The sequence below is a fragment of the Leiobunum rupestre genome, chromosome 9 (assembly GCF_980474605.1).
Source record: "Leiobunum rupestre chromosome 9, qqLeiRupe1.1.hap1, whole genome shotgun sequence".
Lineage (NCBI taxonomy): Eukaryota > Metazoa > Arthropoda > Arachnida > Opiliones > Sclerosomatidae > Leiobunum > Leiobunum rupestre.
In genome coordinates, this window is record NC_143392.1 from 9,392,853 (window position 1) to 9,413,003 (window position 20,151).

General features: G+C 37.5%; 1 protein-coding gene across 2 annotated transcripts; it reads left to right on the forward strand.

Moving 5' to 3' along the window:
- The first annotated feature begins 6,344 nt into the window (after positions 1-6,344).
- LOC149926458 (uncharacterized) lies at positions 6,345-18,909 on the forward strand. Of its 2 annotated transcripts, XM_090158591.1 has the most exons (22): positions 6,345-6,610; positions 10,504-10,668; positions 10,778-10,942; positions 11,052-11,216; positions 11,326-11,490; positions 11,600-11,764; positions 11,874-12,038; positions 12,148-12,312; positions 12,422-12,586; positions 12,696-12,860; positions 12,970-13,134; positions 13,244-13,408; positions 13,518-13,682; positions 13,819-13,983; positions 16,810-16,971; positions 17,051-17,179; positions 17,598-17,752; positions 17,820-17,872; positions 17,939-18,291; positions 18,367-18,516; positions 18,600-18,672; positions 18,738-18,909. In XM_090158591.1, exons 1-22 carry the CDS (start codon positions 6,394-6,396, stop codon positions 18,847-18,849), a joined length of 3,549 nt encoding a protein of 1,182 aa, XP_090014717.1. In that variant the 5' UTR covers positions 6,345-6,393; the 3' UTR covers positions 18,850-18,909. The 2 variants fall into 2 exon arrangements, with proteins under 2 accessions (XP_090014717.1, XP_090014718.1); XM_090158592.1 differs by lacking the exon at positions 16,810-16,971.
- The last annotated feature ends 1,242 nt before the right edge of the window (positions 18,910-20,151 follow it).

The following is a 20,151-nucleotide window of genomic DNA, read 5'->3' on the forward strand; positions in this document are numbered from 1 at the left end:
GATTAGACTCAACAAACGTTAGAGAGTGGTTGAAAACAAAAAGATTTCACATTAAATACTAATTAAAAATGTAACCTTTTTAGGCCTACTGTAGGCCTAAATTGGCGTTTTGGTAAATTACATGTACGTTTTTAAGGAATTTAATCTTTTAACGTGATTTATTTTATTTACGTACAAAAATGCGAAGGCTATTGGCCCCTATGGACAGCTTGTTTTTTTCATCAGCTCATATCTTCGTGAAAAAGTATTCTTTTCCAATGAAACCTATTTCTTTGAACATTGTCGACAGCATGCACTCTACAACTTTCTCATTGAAACGTTGAAAAATATTTTTTACAAAACCCGAAATTATTTCCGATTTTCCTGAAATTTAGGATTTAAAGCGATCCCACACTAGAAATAATACCCTTAAAATTTCGCAACTCTATCTCTTACAGTTTCTGCCAAAAATGCCCAGTCAGAGCAATTAAAAACACCCTGTATACGGAAAACAAAAGTTAAAGTGAAAACCAATAATATAAATGAAAGCACTAATAGAAACTGCCTGGGCTCACCATGACAACCCAACGAGAACGGTAAAAATCAATGCAAATTGTCAACACTTTCGATAAAAGAAATAAAACCAGAAAAATAACCAATAGAAAAATATATAATAATAACCCAACCAAGCAACAAGTTAATTAGGAATCAAGGAAAAGCCAATCCAAATACCCACAGCAACAAAAATAGTAATAGCATAAGTAAGCAATAAAAAAATATATAATAATAACCCAATCGTACAACAAGGTAATTCAAATACTTAGAAATCCCGAAAAAGTCAATAAAAATTGTAATAGAAAAACCAAAAACACCTTATCGTTAACAATTCCCGGCTTATAACGCACACAAAAACCCTTATAGAATAGTTAAGGTTAAACAACAGTGCGTATCTCAATATAAATAAAACCAACGTAACCAGATTAATGAAAATGTATCACACATTTAAAGCAGATTAGAAAACACGTAAAATAAAATACGAAGTTACGAGGTAAGCAAAACGAAAAGGCACGTTTTACTGTTGTACACAACTTCAAATTCTATTAATAAATGACCCATTACAATTCAAAAGTAAATACCGATATACAAAAAACTAACTATGTAGACCACCCTCTTATCTCTGCCGAACGCGCTAAAACAAGATTTCAAAGAGTTCTAAAATAGGCATTTACACCTCAAACGTTGTCTAAGCCACCACAATGTGCCCGTCTTACGTACCACTAACGAGTAAGTGCTGAATCTAATGAGACCAGCCGCAAGTCCGTAGGATGATTCGTTTCCGAGCTATAACGGAATTCACATTAGGAAATTGACATTTAATCCTCCAACAGTGTCTGAAAATGTGTTTTCTTATTTTTTTTATTTGTTTTTAACAGTATTGTTAAATGTTTGCTACAAGAATTGATGAAGAGATGTTTAAAAAATAGGCTACAATCAAACACCCATGCTTTTAGCATGCTTCTGGTAATAAACATTAGTCGAATACAATACCGTGTATTCTGGTTTACCGCATAATTGGAATTTGGTTGACGCCCCTAGGTTATCTGTATACAGCGATAATCTCTTTCAAGTCAAATTTTAAGCCGACTGCTGTTGCTAAGTCTTTAGCTAATATTTGTAAATCTTCATTATTCCTATTCCTATGATTTCAAGGTTATTGGATAAATTTTGTTGCCTAACCTCGTAATAGCAATGTCTTGTTTTTTGACCTTGGTCATTAAAGATTTATTGACATTTTTAGCTCTTTGTTATCTAATTTAACTTGGTCTATCATTTTCGAAATGTTATTTAAATCTCTAGAAAAATCGTCTATTTTATTGAAAAAAAAATATAACTGATTTTTCAATATCATCTATTCTATGTACTTTTGTTTCAATGTAAGCAATCTTACTAACTTTAACTTCAATGTCCACTAGCTTGTTTACCTTGAAGCTAATGTCTTTGACACGTTGAAGTAACTGAAAAATTTAACTCTTTTAACTTTCTGAAGATACGGATTCGTCATCGGGCAGCATTTTAGAGGTATCACGTGTAGCTTTTTGCTTTGCGTGGATCGCACTTCCATGTTGCTTTGTGAACGCTTCATCCGTTTTGATGGCACCACGGAGAGGGTGGTCACATTCGGTACAACTAGAGCATCTTTAGGGTTTATAAAAAGCTTCAAACATGTAAAGCACGTTCTAGTAATTATTTAGAAATAACAAATAATTTGTTATACGCGTTTGACAACGGCGGTGTAATCGCCATTGCCGAAACATGTTACTCACCTCTTTAAGGGAAAATAAAAAGAGTTTTATAGTGTACGAAAAATCGTTATTATTTCTAAATAATTACTAGAACTAACTTTTACACTAGTCGTGGAGTAATAAAGTCATATGTAAAGCACTATGCCATAATTAATGACAGTTTAATAAAATAAAAATGTTTTAGTTTCTTATCGCGTTAGAGGTGGAGACCGAAAAAATCGCATGACCATTTGTTACCAAGGTTGAAAATAAATTGATTCATCATTTACTTTTCTAACACAAATGGCTGAAGAGTTCAGTAGAAAAACGTCGAAATCACAATTATAATAATAATAATTAGCTAGGCTAATTTAGCATTGCATGTTATTCAATCAGAAGTAACATAGTATCCATAAATGTAAAATTGAGAAGAATAATCAATTAAAGGGAATATAACCACAGGTATTTGGTGTGGAACACCAATGTTTGCAGCTCTGGCCGCTCTTGCCTTTGGCTTTAGAAATGTTTTCCGCCACTGTGCAGGGAAATTTGAAAAATTGAAGGGGTCTTTCATAAATATTGCTTTGCAGGTTACATGTATATTCCCTTTAACTTGACCAGGTAAAGTTATATCTTTTGAGAATGATAGTGTGCGTCTCAACTCACGCGAAAATTATACCACAAAACGTGAGATTGTGTGCGAGTAAAGTGAATGCCAAGTATGGTATAGCGCGCGTGTTCCAAGTACGTAATTGCTGATGTTGAAATTGGGAAATGAACTCCTGTTGTTTTTATGGATCCAACGCCGTCACTGTGCGACATCGTGGGAAACGTCAAGGCATGAAAGGGACGATTCCAAGAATAAGTAGTGACAGATCCGTCCAAATTTGTAAGAGAATGTGAGCCGGTAGATCCAAGGGCACTCTCTGAGGGCAATTAACCTATAGATATATACAAAACACGATACTTGTATGTATGGTAATGGTTTGTAGTCGTCGTCATCATTTGCAACACCTCTGAGAATATCTTGTCCGGACGACCCATAAATACCGCTCTTTTTCCAAACTGTTTAAATGCTTTTCTCTACCTACCTAACCCAGTTTCTTTAGTTAAAACTAATTAGCTGCGATTTAGCGCGACATGAACTGGACCCCTATCCGAAATTTCGATGCAGTTTCGACTCCGCGAAATTGGCTTCAAAAGCAGTTAATTTGATTAAATTATTTTTGAAACATTGTTTCGCGTTCAATTAGGCAGGATTCGACGAGATTTGGGTCCGGAAGCATGCTTGTTTAGGGCCCCATCGGCTTCTTTTTAACTAGCATCTCCCTCTGTAAAATTCAGTTAGAAGGGCCCAAGTTGACATAATTTGCCCCGGGGCCGAAATGACTGTGCACGGCCCTGTAAGTAGGTACCCTACAAATATCTAGCTCAAAGTAGTGGCGTTGTCCAATTCATTGTGTCTCATTTATTTCGGAAGGTTATATGGAACGCCAAATCGGACAAAATCGAATTTCGTTTGCGCGCTTCCAATTTCTCACGCGTGCTTCGAGTCTCTTTCGCGATTAACTCGATTTAATACATTTAATTGGATTTAATCCGATTAATTCTGGTTGAATTATTTGGTCCATAGGAAAAATTTATCAAAAACGTCGCCTTTTATTAATTTTTATTGATTTGGTTGGGGTTTTGAATTGTTTAAATAATTATTACTTAAACCTAGGAGCAACAAACGCAGCACCCCACACAAGGAGAACGCAACCCGTCAAAAGTCATGTATTTTCTTGCATACATTTTCATTGGTTAGACGCTTTAGCGCCTGCTGCCGCCGGAAGGGGGAAATTTGAAAATTGTCTTACCCCTTTCCGTAAACGTTCAGCGTAAAAGTCCGTCCAATGAAATTTGTACACAACGCTGCGTTAGCGTGATTAAAGGCTAGCTGCGTTCTCCTTGTGTTTGTGGCTCCTAGCTTAAACGAATTCGAAAAATTAGAAAAAAAAGTGAATAACGGTCAGATAATGCCCACCTCTAGTTGGGACGAAGTGTTTTTTACCTTAATTCTGCTTTGTGAAATTATTAAAATTAAAGTAACTCGAAAAAATATATATTGTAATAAAAATTTAGAGCTGTACATTTTCTTGCCTAAGTTTTAAGTATATGCATTTTTTGATAAAAAAATAATAATTTTCTCAGAAGATACGACAACGCAGCAAGTCCACGTCTAACGCCAAACGCCATTACGTATCATGTACTATGTACGAAATCTTTTTATGAATTATAATATCACTTTAAATAATTTAGTATTCCGAATGCCGAATTAAAACTGTTACTTAATATATGACGTAATAAAAACCAATGTTTTTCAAGAAAAATTAAATGAACGAGAACTATCCAAACTGGATTAACGTTAAAGCCCATTCAGTGATTTCAGTCACTGATGTTCACTAGAGTAAATATGTGTACATGTCCACGGAAATTGATTACTTGATTTCTGTACACGTTATTTATTGGAATTCTTGCGTAATCATCAGAAATCATCCATTTATACAATGGATAAATCCTAATTTAAAGAAAAACTGAAATCCTAGAAAATAATCTGTTAAAAATTATAAATATTCAATAATAACCTCCAATACTTGTAAATTATCACGAAGAAATAACCGGAATTCACTGGCAATCAAGAAAAAGATCACGTTCCTCAAATTACTTTAATTACTCCAACCTCGTGTCGTTTGTTTAAAAGATACATTAAAGATAGCCCTAGTATTGCTATTCAGTACAATCAATTATTATCGTAGAATATTATCTTGTGAAGTTAAATGCGTCTTGAAAAGGGATTAAAAAACACGTTGCAATAATACACGGCCCTATTCATTAGAAAGCTTTCATTTGGATGAAATATTTTATCTAACATTTGCTATTTTCCCTTAGTAATATTTTACCCACTACTTCCTCGTGATTCAAATAAATGTAAAAGCAACTGAAGTTAGGCTCACTTCGTCCCTAGCGTGGTTTGGGATAAAATTTTCACAAAACCAATTTCAAAATGTTTGCGTTAAGTATTTGCCAAGAAATAATAATCCTTTCACTATAAATTTGTATTTATCGCAAAAAAACCACTGTTTTAAAAATCCCAAAAAAAATTAAATTATAAAGTTTTTGTCTTCATATCTATATGAACCTGATTTAGCTTCGCCCTGTGGCGCAAATTAAAAATAATTCAAATTAAGAAGATTAATTTAAGCTTCAATAAATAATCAACATAAAACACTACAAAGTATTACACCAAATGAAATATTTGACAGATGAATTAAAAGCCTGCTAACCAAAAATCTTAGGATAAAAATAAATTAGACAACGGTACACAAACCGTTTCATAACAACTAAGCAATTCAAGCCATCACTCCACTGTATAACGTGCCAAGAACATTTCAAATGTATAAAGACACTTGACTAAAAATGGTCATTTATGATATTTGCAAATGAACTTCATTACTAACAGAGTCTAAAGGTTTTGCCTAAATGGTTTCAAACTTTAAACATAGTCAAAGTAGCTGACGTTGATTAAATTTTGTTGTCAATTTGTTAATCGGTGCAAATATTGCTGTATTTTTGGGATACAATTTCATATAATCTTTGGGCAGATGTATTAATATTATATATTTCAAATTCAAAGGCTAGTTGAGTTTTTAAAATAGTATCTTTATAGTGGAAGATTTGAATGAAAAACATCGATTTTACTAAATAAAACGCTCTCTTCAATATTTTTGTCTTTTATTTGAACTGCAAACTCAACTAAATAAATTCTAGTTTGTGATGTCATAGTTTTGGGGTAAGTTTCAACACTGAGATCGTAATTGAATCCCGGACCTAAGACTGAATTCGTGGGTTGTTTGAAGCACCTGATATTGCTTATCGAAGTTTCATAGGTACGAAGAAACCAATCAGGGGAAAGAGGGGGAAGCCAGTACAAATTACCAACCCCGAGAAAACTAGGAGTGACGTCACTGACATGTCATTTATCAAGCATATATATAAGATTCGTGGTTTGCAGTTTTCAATCACTTTTCAACGGAGGTGCTTATTGTTTCCTACCATAAAGGATTTAAGAGAAGATAAAGTTATATCGAGTATGGGTGCGAATAAACTTGCGGGCCTGGTTTCGGCCCTGCTGCTGGTGATTGGCTTACTGACCCCGGAACTGAGCGCCAAAACAATTTGGCCCCGTACTGCATTCGAGGAAAATGAGGCTATCGCGAAGAAAGATAAAGACTTGAACCAAGTGGATTTCACGAAATTGCTCGATTCTCAACAAAAGAAGCCGCACAGCCCAGGAACAAATTATCGAGGTATGAAATGTACCGACTTATTCGCTTGGTGCATGGAAGAATCTATAGCGCTTTCTAACTTTTGCCCTAAATTATTTTACATTTGACTCCCAGAGTAAGATTTTTCAAAAAATTCGCGATTACACTATTTAATTGATATTATTCACGATTACTAAAGGGATTACAGTATTTGCTTAAGACTTCAACAACATTTACGGATTATCTAGGTGTTTAAGAGATTCACGAAATATTTACGCCAATATTGAAAGATTATCGAATATACCTTGGATTACTATTTTTTTGGAGGATAACCGTTTTTTTTAGGATTTTATAATAAAAAAGTAATTTCCTCCTCAATCTCAAGTCCTCTCAATTGTTCTCGCTGATCTTCCAATGAGAGGAGAGTGCCAATCATTATGCAGACTTAAATTATCTGATCGGTATTGATTTATTGATTTCTGCTCCCTCCGTTGCCAAATTTACAGCTAGGCTAGTTTGATGGCTATGAATAGGAGCGAAAACGCGTTACGGTATCAAATTCTCAACTAAGCGAGTGTTAATAATAGCCAATTCAATGTTCAGTTTTTAAAACTTCATAATTTTCTCCAAAATAAGAATGTAACTTTATTTTAAAAGTAAGCGCTATTTTAATTTTTAAAAGCGTTTCAATTTTCACTAAAAAAGGCTGGCGGCGGCGTTACCTGACAGTTCCTAAGAATGGTAACGGAGAGTTGGCAGTCCTTTGTGAAAACGACTATCATTAAAGAAAATAGCGTTGGTGTCATTTTACAGTGGTGGATTAACTACGGCCCAGGCCCGTATTGGCTCCCATCTCACCTTGCACTCTCGAGCCTCGTCTCGGTCTGCCCGACATTTTGGCCAGTTTCCGGGCCCCTGTGCTTAAGCATACTCCGCCGAGTCAGCCCCTTGATTCATCCGCTACTGCCTTTCTGAGAAATTAAGAACTGGAACGTATTCAATATTATTTGCGTAGGCACGGTCAAGCACGTAGATATAGAAAGTCTAAGGGGGGGGGATGGGTTATAACACAACCAGATGGAATCGCGAGCTCGAAATTTTTCGTTAGCAATAACGCATATTTAAAGTATTGGCTAGACTCGGGACGAGTGACAATGACATTTCCGCACTTACCTGATGAAGTTTCCGATGGATTTGAATTTTCAGAAAACTGTTACACTTCACCAATACCTTCATTCTTCTTTTTACACACGAAAAATTAACGAAAATCACCTTGTTTTCGTTTCGATGACATTTTACAAGTTCAGGGTTATACGCCGTAACTACCTACACTCTACAATATGCAATAATGTAGATTATGTAGTATTGACCAAACACGTATTCGGTATCGTCGTGTATCCTGCTTTATTCAAGGCAGTCTAAGAATGTAAGTAGACGACTTGGCAGTTAGCCGTCAAATACCAATAAATATTTACAAATGAATATTATAAACAAAATAACTATAAAAGTCAGAAAACTTTATAATTCGACCCGTGGCGCCATCCGCTTTTAATATGACTAATCCATTCTTAATCCCACTGCTGTGTGCGAAGTGGGGATTGGTCCACCCATTGCTGCACCTTCTGCTGGGTTGAGTGGCTTGCGTCAAAGGTGTGACCATCAGTAGTAGGGTTCTACTACCCATGCTGGATTTGTCACCTGTCCGGGCTAGGGGGACGCTGGCGTAGGGCACTATGATGATAGGCCTCCGGTGGTATGGTCTCTGTTACTAGGTACACCGGGCTATAAATTCTGACACACTGTGCTGCGTTGCGGATATTTCAATTCATTTTTACGTCTTACTGTTTATTTCTTAATGTTGCGCTCCTTTCGTAAGGAATCGAGTCCTAAGGGGGGGTTGAACCCCCTAAACCCCCCTTATATACGTCCTTGGGCACGGTTTATATATTTACACAGGTTAGACTACTTGTACCAAGGAAGATTAAAGAATGGAACGCCAGTCTGGCGGAATTTTGCAGCCAGCTTCTTCAAGGCAAGGAAGATTAATTAATTAATCTTCCTTGCTTGTACCTTCATACGTGCTAGCGTTTTGAGCCTCTTAAGTTCTTCTGACGGGCAACCCTGTTTTATACTATGCTACTGGTACGCCCTCTAATGTATATAAACAGTACTAATTAATTTATTATAAATTAAATTTTTATGAATTTTAATTATAAATACACTAATGAGCTACCGTATTTATAATTCGATAACATGTATTTTAAAATTTATTAATTATCTACGATACATTTAAATTTAAAATATAGGTGGCGCTCCATTTTTAAATATAAATATTATTTTATAGTTGATTATAGTTCAGAAACTTTACCCAAGCCGGCGCTGTAGGCGGGAAGTAGAATTTTTCAAATTCTCTAAACGCGGGAGTAGCTCATAAGCGTCCATCTCTGAGACGAAGTAGTCTAACCTGTGTAAATATATAAACCGTGGGGATGTTTTAAAAGGTTGTAGTAGGTTTTCACGATACATTGGAATTCACGATTTTTACATCTCCGAGGGAACATAGTAAAAGGGTTTTACAATCACCGTGTCTCTGTGTGTGTATGGGGGAGGGTGTGGGGGGGGGGGGAGTTTGTCTGTTGTTCGCTGCGGAAACATGTTCGCACTTCCGGGGCAAAGTGCAATCACCGCGTTCGCAATTTTTTAAATTTGGTAAAACGTTTGCTAAAACGCCTTTATTGTGGTTTGCGTACATATAGTTATGCGGTAACGTGGTTTTGGAAATACGGAAGTGTTTTTATCATTGAGAATGACATTGTGTCCCGTGTTTTGCTCGTGCGTCGTTGTGTGGCGTCGTATTCTTGAACGATATGTGTGTTTTGTATGTACTGGGTAACTACACTCCAGCTTTTATGAGGGACCGAGTACTGACAGTAGCGTAGCCAGGATTTTGTTTCGGGGGGGGGGGGGGCACACCATTGAAAAAAAAGTAAAAAAATAAAAATATTTGTATGTACGACCATACGTTTCGGGGTGGCACGTGCCCCCTGTGCCCCCCCCTGGCTACGCCACTGAGTGCTGAGTGTTACGGTAAACGTCTCAACATCCATATGGTAGGGTTTCCACCAAAGTCCATTCACAGTATACGTCTTATTTTCAATTTGCAATAGTACCGGGTGGGACTCGAGCCCGAACCCTTCTGCATGACACGTGAGCGTTCTACCACATGTTTTTATAAACTCTTACATTTTTTAACGTATGAAATTATTAAGGTCAAATCTTGTTTTGGCGCAGTCAGCAGAGACAAGAGGATTAAAGGGTAAAACCCCTGGGGGGTCCACATAGTTAGTTTTTGGTCTATCGGTATTTAAGTTATGTACAATGCGCAACCGAAACAGCGGACAAGGCATGCGACAAGGAAAATAGAAAATGCGCAGTTGATCCTGTGGATTATGTCAAATAAAAATGCCACAGATGCAAAGATGACTTTAACGACCACCACGGAACCAACGTTAGTAAATGGATAAAAATAAACTTTAAAAATGACAACATTTAAGATTTACACTCTTACCGATAAATATAACCTTCCAACAACATTCTTACACGCAAAAAAAAAAGAAAAACACACAATTATCTGAAAGTCTCTCAATTGGTTTATTTTTTGTGAAGAACCCATGCAAGGAGCTAGTAGGAGGCGTGTCTGATATTGGGGACACCGCGTGCGACAAGGAAAACAAAAAATGCATAGGTGATCCTGCGGACAAATCCAAACACAAATGTGACGAATGCAAAGACAATTTCAAACCAGGCGTAGGGGAAACCTGCGTTGGTAAATGATAAATTTCAGAACTATGAATAACCTAATTTCAGATGTGCTCTTTCCTAAACGCGAAAATCTTTTAGCTGATCAATCTCTAGAATTGCTTTTTATTTTGCAGAGAAAGACCCATGCAAGGAGCTAGTAGGAGCCGCTACTGAAATTGGGGACACCGCATGCGACAATGAAAACAAAAAATGCTTAGTTGATCCTGCGGACAAATCCAAACACAAATGCGATGGATGCAAATACAATTTCAAACCAGGCGTAGGGGAAACCTGCGTTGGTAAATGATAAATTTCAGAACTATGAATAACCTAATTTCAGATGTGCTCTTTCCTAAACGCGAAAATCTTTTAGCTGATCAATCTCTAGAATTGCTTTTTATTTTGCAGAGAAAGACCCATGCAAGGAGCTAGTAGGAGCCGCTACTGAAATTGGGGACACCGCATGCGACAATGAAAACAAAAAATGCTTAGTTGATCCTGCGGACAAATCCAAACACAAATGCGATGGATGCAAATACAATTTCAAACCAGGCGTAGGGGAAACCTGCGTTGGTAAATGATAAATTTCAGAACTATGAATAACCTAATTTCAGATGTGCTCTTTCCTAAACGCGAAAATCTTTTAGCTGATCAATCTCTAGAATTGCTTTTTATTTTGCAGAGAAAGACCCATGCAAGGAGCTAGTAGGAGCCGCTACTGAAATTGGGGACACCGCATGCGACAATGAAAACAAAAAATGCTTAGTTGATCCTGCGGACAAATCCAAACACAAATGCGATGGATGCAAATACAATTTCAAACCAGGCGTAGGGGAAACCTGCGTTGGTAAATGATAAATTTCAGAACTATGAATAACCTAATTTCAGATGTGCTCTTTCCTAAACGCGAAAATCTTTTAGCTGATCAATCTCTAGAATTGCTTTTTATTTTGCAGAGAAAGACCCATGCAAGGAGCTAGTAGGAGCCGCTACTGAAATTGGGGACACCGCATGCGACAATGAAAACAAAAAATGCTTAGTTGATCCTGCGGACAAATCCAAACACAAATGCGATGGATGCAAATACAATTTCAAACCAGGCGTAGGGGAAACCTGCGTTGGTAAATGATAAATTTCAGAACTATGAATAACCTAATTTCAGATGTGCTCTTTCCTAAACGCGAAAATCTTTTAGCTGATCAATCTCTAGAATTGCTTTTTATTTTGCAGAGAAAGACCCATGCAAGGAGCTAGTAGGAGCCGCTACTGAAATTGGGGACACCGCATGCGACAATGAAAACAAAAAATGCTTAGTTGATCCTGCGGACAAATCCAAACACAAATGCGATGGATGCAAATACAATTTCAAACCAGGCGTAGGGGAAACCTGCGTTGGTAAATGATAAATTTCAGAACTATGAATAACCTAATTTCAGATGTGCTCTTTCCTAAACGCGAAAATCTTTTAGCTGATCAATCTCTAGAATTGCTTTTTATTTTGCAGAGAAAGACCCATGCAAGGAGCTAGTAGGAGCCGCTACTGAAATTGGGGACACCGCATGCGACAATAAAAACAAAAAATGCATAGTTGATCCTGCGGACAAATCCAAACACAAATGTGACGAATGCAAAGACAATTTCAAACCAGGCGTAGGGGAAACCTGCGTTGGTAAATGATAAATTTCAGAACTATGAATAACCTAATTTCAGATGTGCTCTTTCCTAAACGCGAAAATCTTTTAGCTGATCAATCTCTAGAATTGCTTTTTATTTTGCAGAGAAAGACCCATGCAAGGAGCTAGTAGGAGCCGCTACTGAAATTGGGGACACCGCATGCGACAATGAAAACAAAAAATGCTTAGTTGATCCTGCGGACAAATCCAAACACAAATGCGATGGATGCAAATACAATTTCAAACCAGGCGTAGGGGAAACCTGCGTTGGTAAATGATAAATTTCAGAACTATGAATAACCTAATTTCAGATGTGCTCTTTCCTAAACGCGAAAATCTTTTAGCTGATCAATCTCTAGAATTGCTTTTTATTTTGCAGAGAAAGACCCATGCAAGGAGCTAGTAGGAGCCGCTACTGAAATTGGGGACACCGCATGCGACAATGAAAACAAAAAATGCTTAGTTGATCCTGCGTACAAATCCAAACACAAATGCGATGGATGCAAATACAATTTCAAACCAGGCGTAGGGGAAACCTGCGTTGGTAAATGATAAATTTCAGAACTATGAATAACCTAATTTCAGATGTGCTCTTTCCTAAACGCGAAAATCTTTTAGCTGATCAATCTCTAGAATTGCTTTTTATTTTGCAGAGAAAGACCCATGCAAGGAGCTAGTAGGAGCCGCTACTGAAATTGGGGACACCGCATGCGACAATGAAAACAAAAAATGCTTAGTTGATCCTGCGGACAAATCCAAACACAAATGCGATGGATGCAAATACAATTTCAAACCAGGCGTAGGGGAAACCTGCGTTGGTAAATGATAAATTTCAGAACTATGAATAACCTAATTTCAGATGTGCTCTTTCCTAAACGCGAAAATCTTTTAGCTGATCAATCTCTAGAATTGCTTTTTATTTTGCAGAGAAAGACCCATGCAAGGAGCTAGTAGGAGCCGCTACTGAAATTGGGGACACCGCATGCGACAATGAAAACAAAAAATGCTTAGTTGATCCTGCGGACAAATCCAAACACAAATGCGATGGATGCAAATACAATTTCAAACCAGGCGTAGGGGAAACCTGCGTTGGTAAATGATAAATTTCAGAACTATGAATAACCTAATTTCAGATGTGCTCTTTCCTAAACGCGAAAATCTTTTAGCTGATCAATCTCTAGAATTGCTTTTTATTTTGCAGAGAAAGACCCATGCAAGGAGCTAGTAGGAGCCGCTACTGAAATTGGGGACACCGCATGCGACAATGAAAACAAAAAATGCTTAGTTGATCCTGCGGACAAATCCAAACACAAATGCGATGGATGCAAATACAATTTCAAACCAGGCGTAGGGGAAACCTGCGTTGGTAAATGATAAATTTCAGAACTATGAATAACCTAATTTCAGATGTGCTCTTTCCTAAACGCGAAAATCTTTTAGCTGATCAATCTCTAGAATTGCTTTTTATTTTGCAGAGAAAGACCCATGCAAGGAGCTAGTAGGAGCCGCTACTGAAATTGGGGACACCGCATGCGACAATAAAAACAAAAAATGCATAGTTGATCCTGCGGACAAATCCAAACACAAATGTGACGAATGCAAAGACAATTTCAAACCAGGCGTAGGGGAAACCTGCGTTGGTAAATGATAAATTTCAGAACTATGAATAACCTAATTTCAGATGTACTCTTTCACCTCTAAATCTTTCTTTCCAATAACTTTCTTAAACGCGAAAATTATTTATCTGATCAATCTCTAGAATAGCTTTTTTTGCAGTGAAAGACCCATGCAAGGAGCTAATAGGAGACGCGTCTGAAATTGGGGACGTCAAGTGCGACAAGGATAACAAAAAATGCGTAGTTGATCCTGCGGACAGTGGCAAACACAAATGCGAGGGATGCAAAGACAACTTTATTCCAGGCGAAGACGGAACCTGCGTTGGTAAATGATCAGTTATCAGACTTAAACTAACCAAATTTCAAATATACCCTCTGGCCTATAAATCTAACTTTGCAACTACCTTCCTAAACGCAAACCAATTAACTGATTGTTATCTCGATCATTATTTCAATTTTCTGGTTCAAAATATCAAAAATTTTGAGCTGTGGATATAGTATTGTTAGATTAATTTAAGAATACTAAATACCTTGTTTATCTGTAAAACAGAATTTAAAAATATTACCGAATAATTTGAAGAACTACTGGAAGGTTAGAAAATTTGTGTCAAATAACAATTCAATAGAATTATTCTACTTTTATATAACTAAAATTGGTGTTTACTGAAACAGATTGCGAAAACTATTTTGCACTAACAATGACGATTAGTTTAGTAAATTGTTTGTTTTTCTTCGATTATACTCGAATGTTATGAAATCTAACATATTTTCAAGAAGCTTTTACGAAAAACCAGTAATACAACGGTCCTACGCCCTGGCCTGTTAGAATTAAGTAGCAATCTTACCCCAAACACTTTTTTTTTCTACCTACTTTAAAGAGACATTCCGATAGTAAAATTAAAAATTTAAAAGACCATCTTTTAGGACGGGCCCGTCATTATACCACTAATTTACCAAGTTTACCCAGGGAACTTTGTTCTAGGCTATACTGTATTTGGTTTAATATTTTACTATTTTCAAGTAAAACGAACAGTGATTTCAATTACTTTTTTTTGACAAATATGCAAACTATTTGGCTATTTGAAAACCAAATACGTCGAATAATTTGATATTCGAAATACTATTTGGTATTTGATCAGTTAACTGGTCTAAATTTTTGCCCTAAAAATATTCGACCAAATTATTTGACGTTATAAATATTTGATTTGGTATTTGCCGTGCTTTGAAAAAATATTTGATATTCGATTCGATCCCCAAAAAATGGTATTTGCACACCTCTAGCAAATAGTAAAATTAAAAATTTAAAATACCATCTTTTAGGACGGGCCCGTCATTATACCACTAATTTACCAAGTTTACCCAGGGAACTTTGTTCTAGGCTATACTGTATTTGGGTAATATTTTACTATTTTCAAGTAAAACGAACAGTGATTTCAATTACTTTTTTTTGACAAATATGCAAACTATTTGGCTATTTGAAAACCAAATACGTCGAATAATTTGATATTCGAAATACTATTTGGTATTTGATCAGTTAACTGGTCTAAATTTTTGCCCTAAAAATATTCGACCAAATTATTTGACGTTATAAATATTCGATTTGGTATTTGCCGTGCTTTGAAAAAATATTTGATATTCGATTCGATCCCCAAAAAATGGTATTTGCACACCTCTACTTTTTTGGTTTGATGGGGATTTAACTGTGGCGCCTATTAACATTTTCGGGGAGGAAAGTTTGTGGGAAAACCAAATAATTTGGTATATCCATAGACAGTATATATCCCTAAGGGGACGAGAAAACGCTTCCACTGCATTAACGTCGCTGTTTGTCTCACTGACGCTCTGTTATTGAAATAAGGGGGAACACTCCCGTTTTTAGTTCCACATCGATATATATATATCGAAGTGAGACTATTGCTATGGACGGAATGTCGTTAAGTGTTTTTGTTTGTTTGTTTGTCGTGGAAAGCGACGACACGGTAGATGGAGCTGCGAAAAATAATTTATATAATTTACATTATTCGAACACAGATTTCTGGCCGCGTAATCTCCAAAACCGACGCCTTTGTAAAGTGAGCCACGCCGTCCTCTTCGAATTTCATGCGCCACGAAAATTGTAATAAGCCCTAAAAATTGCGATGAAATCATCGCACTGACGCGTCTTCAACTGATTTCCCATTTTCCGCAAAATAAATTCATGGGTATTTTTTTTATGAATTTGCGAATTTACATGACTTTTTGTGACTTAACTACCCAAATGTTTGATATAAATTTCCTAAAATAAACACATTTGAATCCCAGTTTAAGAATTTTTTTAAAATCATATTTCCACTAATTTCAATAATTTAAAAGAATTATGTTCGTCGTGTTTTGCTTACCTATTTAACCTTCGATACTTTCCGTCTATCTAACGATAGGAAATCACATGGCCCCAACAGCTTTTGTATTGGTTTGCCCACCTGGGTATCCTAAGGTGGGCGGTGGGCCACTCTTTAACATAGGATGGTAAATTAAATATCAAACGATAGGAAATCACATGGCCTCAACAGCTTTTGTATTGCTTTGCCCGCCCGCGTACCCTGATAGTGGGTGGCGCCCAAGTTTTAATCCTTCAACTTAGGATGGTATTTTATATATCTAACGATACGTAATCACATGGCCTCAACAGCTTTTGTATTGGGTGAGCGGCATCCACTCTTTATCTTAGGATGGCAATTTATATATCAAACGATAGGAAATCACATGGCCTCTACAGCTTTTGTATTAGTTTGACAACATGTGTCTACTAAGGGTGTATGGGCTTGCACACAAGAATGCGCCGATGTGGAACTAATATTACGGCCTGGGCCGACTTGTTTAAGTACAGCCGTCTTTATTCAGTTGGGGCCCTAGCATCGATACGCACTCTTGCAAAGCGACTGTGATGGGGTCTAAAAATCAGAGCGTATTCTCTCAGAATGGAATTTTTTAAACGTATTTCCGTTTCTTCAAAATATTTTATTAGCTTTCTTAGAACTAAAATTCGATTCATCAGTGCGTTAGTGACTTTTACCAAATAATTTGGTGGAATCGAATATTGACGAATAATTTACAAAGCCCTTCCAAATATAAGTTATACTCAACTTTTTTGAAAACAAACATTTTAATTTAGCGGCGAAGAATCCTTGCAAGGACAAAATCGGACGCGAAACCGAAGTTGGGGACGCCGTATGCGATAAGGAAAAGAAACATTGTTTACCCACGGACAGTTGCGCATACAAATGCGTAGGATGCAAAGAGGACTTAGTCGAAGACAAGGACGGGAAATGCGTTGGTAAATGATCAATTTACGCGCTACAAAGAACCAAATGGAAGATCAAATAAACTTTGTTACAATCTATTTTTGAAATCAGGACGTTGCCAACTGGCCTTGAAGGATGACTGTCCCAAGCGGTTAGCGAACAAGTGCGCTTTGAATGGTGAAACACCGGTCTGCATTTGTCCCAATGGATACTACATGGGACCGGAGAAGTGTACCGTCGGTAAGTGATCGCGTGTATTTAATTCCGATAGGGAAGTTTATATTTTGGGGTCATTTACTATTTATTTTATTTATAATTATCCAAAAAGGGATTTCAAACTTAAACAATTAATGCTCACCAAATAGTGCAGAAAAGTATAACAATGCCAAATTTATAAAAAGTGCAATACAATAGAACACCATAAACAGGGTTGCCCCAGTCAAATTCCGTGACTTTTACCTAATTTTTATAACCATATTCAAATTCCCTGATTTTCCAGGAATTACAGGTTTTCCAGGTACCGTGGTAACCCTGATAAATAAATAACTTTACCGTATCGCTGTGACTTACAAAATAGTTTCGATCATAGACGGAAGGTCCATATTTGCCAAATAAACCTGGATTTCTAACTTTGTAGTTTATTTGTATCGATTTATAGGTGCGCAAATTTACATCTATGAGTTGCCAGGAATTAATGAAGTTATATCGAACACTCACGGAACGTCAGATAAAGATAAACTAAATCGAGAAGCTGCTAAATCATTTGCTAAGACACCAGTCCGTACAGAATTAGCCGAAAAAATATTCAGCTCGGTAAGTCGACTTCAACTCTACTCTCGGAAAATAGATACTATACCAGCATCCCCCATTTCGGAAATAGCTAAAAACTGTAGCTAAAGAGAAGTTGGCGGACGTCAAGATACTAGGAAACGAGTAAGTGTCGTTGCCCATTTTATTATATCGCTGTTCGTTTCGTAACGGCGTTTCGGTGACTTACAGGAAAGCTCCACTAGTGGGGGTAGAAGCGGTTTTCAACGCGCCCATCAAACCAGAAATCTTTGACGGGTTGCAATGCGAACCAATACCAGACAACCCTAAGAAGTGTAAAATCGGGGATTTAGAGTTGCTCGTAGACCAAAAAGACGCTTTCAAATCTACAATAAAGAGCGCCAAAAAGACGGAAGATATGTGTGCTTTCGGAGACAGCCCCTGCGTCAGAAAAGGACAACAGTGTAGTAACGAAAAGAAAACCCAAGCCATGCCTTACCAATGTTTGTGCACAGCTGAGGGATACGAAGCGGTTCCGGGAGCTTCTTATAAAAACTTCGCGTTTCCATCCGAAGTCTGCCAGGGTAAGCGCCAATCGTCGTCAAATTTTGAATATTTCTTCGGAATTCAAGTTGCCTTAACCACACTGTTACCACCAGATAAAGACGAGTGCGCGGAGGATAACACGAGGTGTCCGAACGGTGAATGCTTGAATTTGCAACCGGACAAAGGCATGTACACCTGCAAATGCAATGACCTCTTCATGAATCCGCAGAAGGATGGTCAAACAGATGATAAGCAATGCGTCGGTGAGTATTCCCAGTTTCAACAATGAACCTCCATCTACTCATCTAAGTACCTCAACTTCTGATTGTTACTCTTCTCAAAACAGAAAGCTGCCAACCCGATTATTGTAAAGGATTAAATCAAGAATGCAAACCCGTTGGAAATGGCCATTACTGCCGGTAAATAATATAAAGTTCGTGCTCTTAGCATCGTTTTAATCAACCCGTTTATCGAAAATGCTTAGTTGTAAAGATGGATATATGGGCCCGGGATGTTCTCAGAAAATCCAAGAAACAAAAACGGGAGAAAAACAATGTAATATGAGTTTATCATTTGAATTCAGGTCAACTAACTAACTACTTTTGACGGAAATTTAATTAAAAAAAACTTAATTCCGTATATAATCTAACTCGTTGTCAATAACATACTGTAATACAAATAAAACGAATTTTGGTTTATGTTGTTGTAATTTTGATTAAACTTATTTAATTTAAGTAAATATATTGGTGTTAAGAAAAAACGCAAATTAACATTTGTTTCTTATTAAAACGATTTTTACTACCATCTCAAATACCTGCCCCTTCTTTGCAGCAGTGAATGACACCTTTTCCTTAAAGTAGCTGAGCATTTCGCTATAGTATCTGCCCTTTATTTATTACTAGCCGAGAAGACCACCCTACGGGCGGAGCCTCAGCTAGTTGTGTGTTTCGAGGCACTCTACCCCTGTAAGGCCCCCCTGCCCCTTTTCCCCATGCCAGAATGACCAGGGTACCCTTTACCCCCGCAAAAATAACATAAAAACTGGTCTTTCTCTCTCGTCCCAACCCCCCCCCCCCCCCCACCCCATTGAGGTGCCCCGCCCCTTTTACCCATGCGATAATTTCCGTGGTACCCTTTTCCCCATAGTCGAACCACCCCCTTTTTTCCTTGCAAAAATAACTTAAAAACTTTTCCGCATGGAAATTACTCAAAAACCCGCCTTTCTCTCTCTTCCAAAACCCCTGTACCCCTGTAGACCCCTGTATCCGGCGCACCGCTATCTCTGCCTACAGGCTAGTCGAACCACCACCAGTAACAAAGCGAAAGGCAGTCCCGGTTTCTCTCTGTCCCGTGCTGCCTGTGTCTTCGCCCGGTTCGCCCCCCCGCCTTTGGTACCCTTACTGACTAAGCAAAAACCCAAAAAAGGCTATAGTTGAGCCACTAACGAAACGAAAGGCTGCAGCTTCTCTTCATGACAGACTAAGCAAACATTCCAGAAAACTCGGACGTACGACGACGACCGACGTACCAAGCGCTCCTTATAATATAGATATATTTGCTATTTGAAAACTCATCTATTTTCTAATATATATGGGAATTAACATGGGCTTCAGGCTATGGGAAAAAGGTAAATTATTTTGGAAGGGCGAATAATAATAATAATTATTATAATTATCTAGGAGCAACAAACACAAGGAGAGCGCAGCTAGCCTTTAAACACGCTAACGCAGTGTTGTGTACAAATTTCATTGGACAAACCTTTACGCTGAACGTTTAAAGCGCGGTGGGAAGACAATTTCTCAATTTTCCCCTTCCGACGGCAGCAGGCTCTAAGCCGTCTAACCAATGAAAAATGTACGCAAGAAAATGCACGACTTTTGACGGGTTGCGTTCTCCTC

Excerpts from the sequence above, each read along its gene's own strand:
- LOC149926458 (XM_090158591.1), top strand. The coding sequence starts at position 6,394 with ATGGGTGCGAATAAACTTGCGGGCCTGGTTTCGGCCCTGCTGCTGGTG. Across the intron at positions 10,669-10,777 it reads CGTAGGGGAAACCTGCGTTG|AGAAAGACCCATGCAAGGAG; the intron begins GTAAATGATAAA and ends TTTATTTTGCAG. Across the intron at positions 17,873-17,938 it reads GTCAAGATACTAGGAAACGA|GAAAGCTCCACTAGTGGGGG; the intron begins GTAAGTGTCGTT and ends GGTGACTTACAG.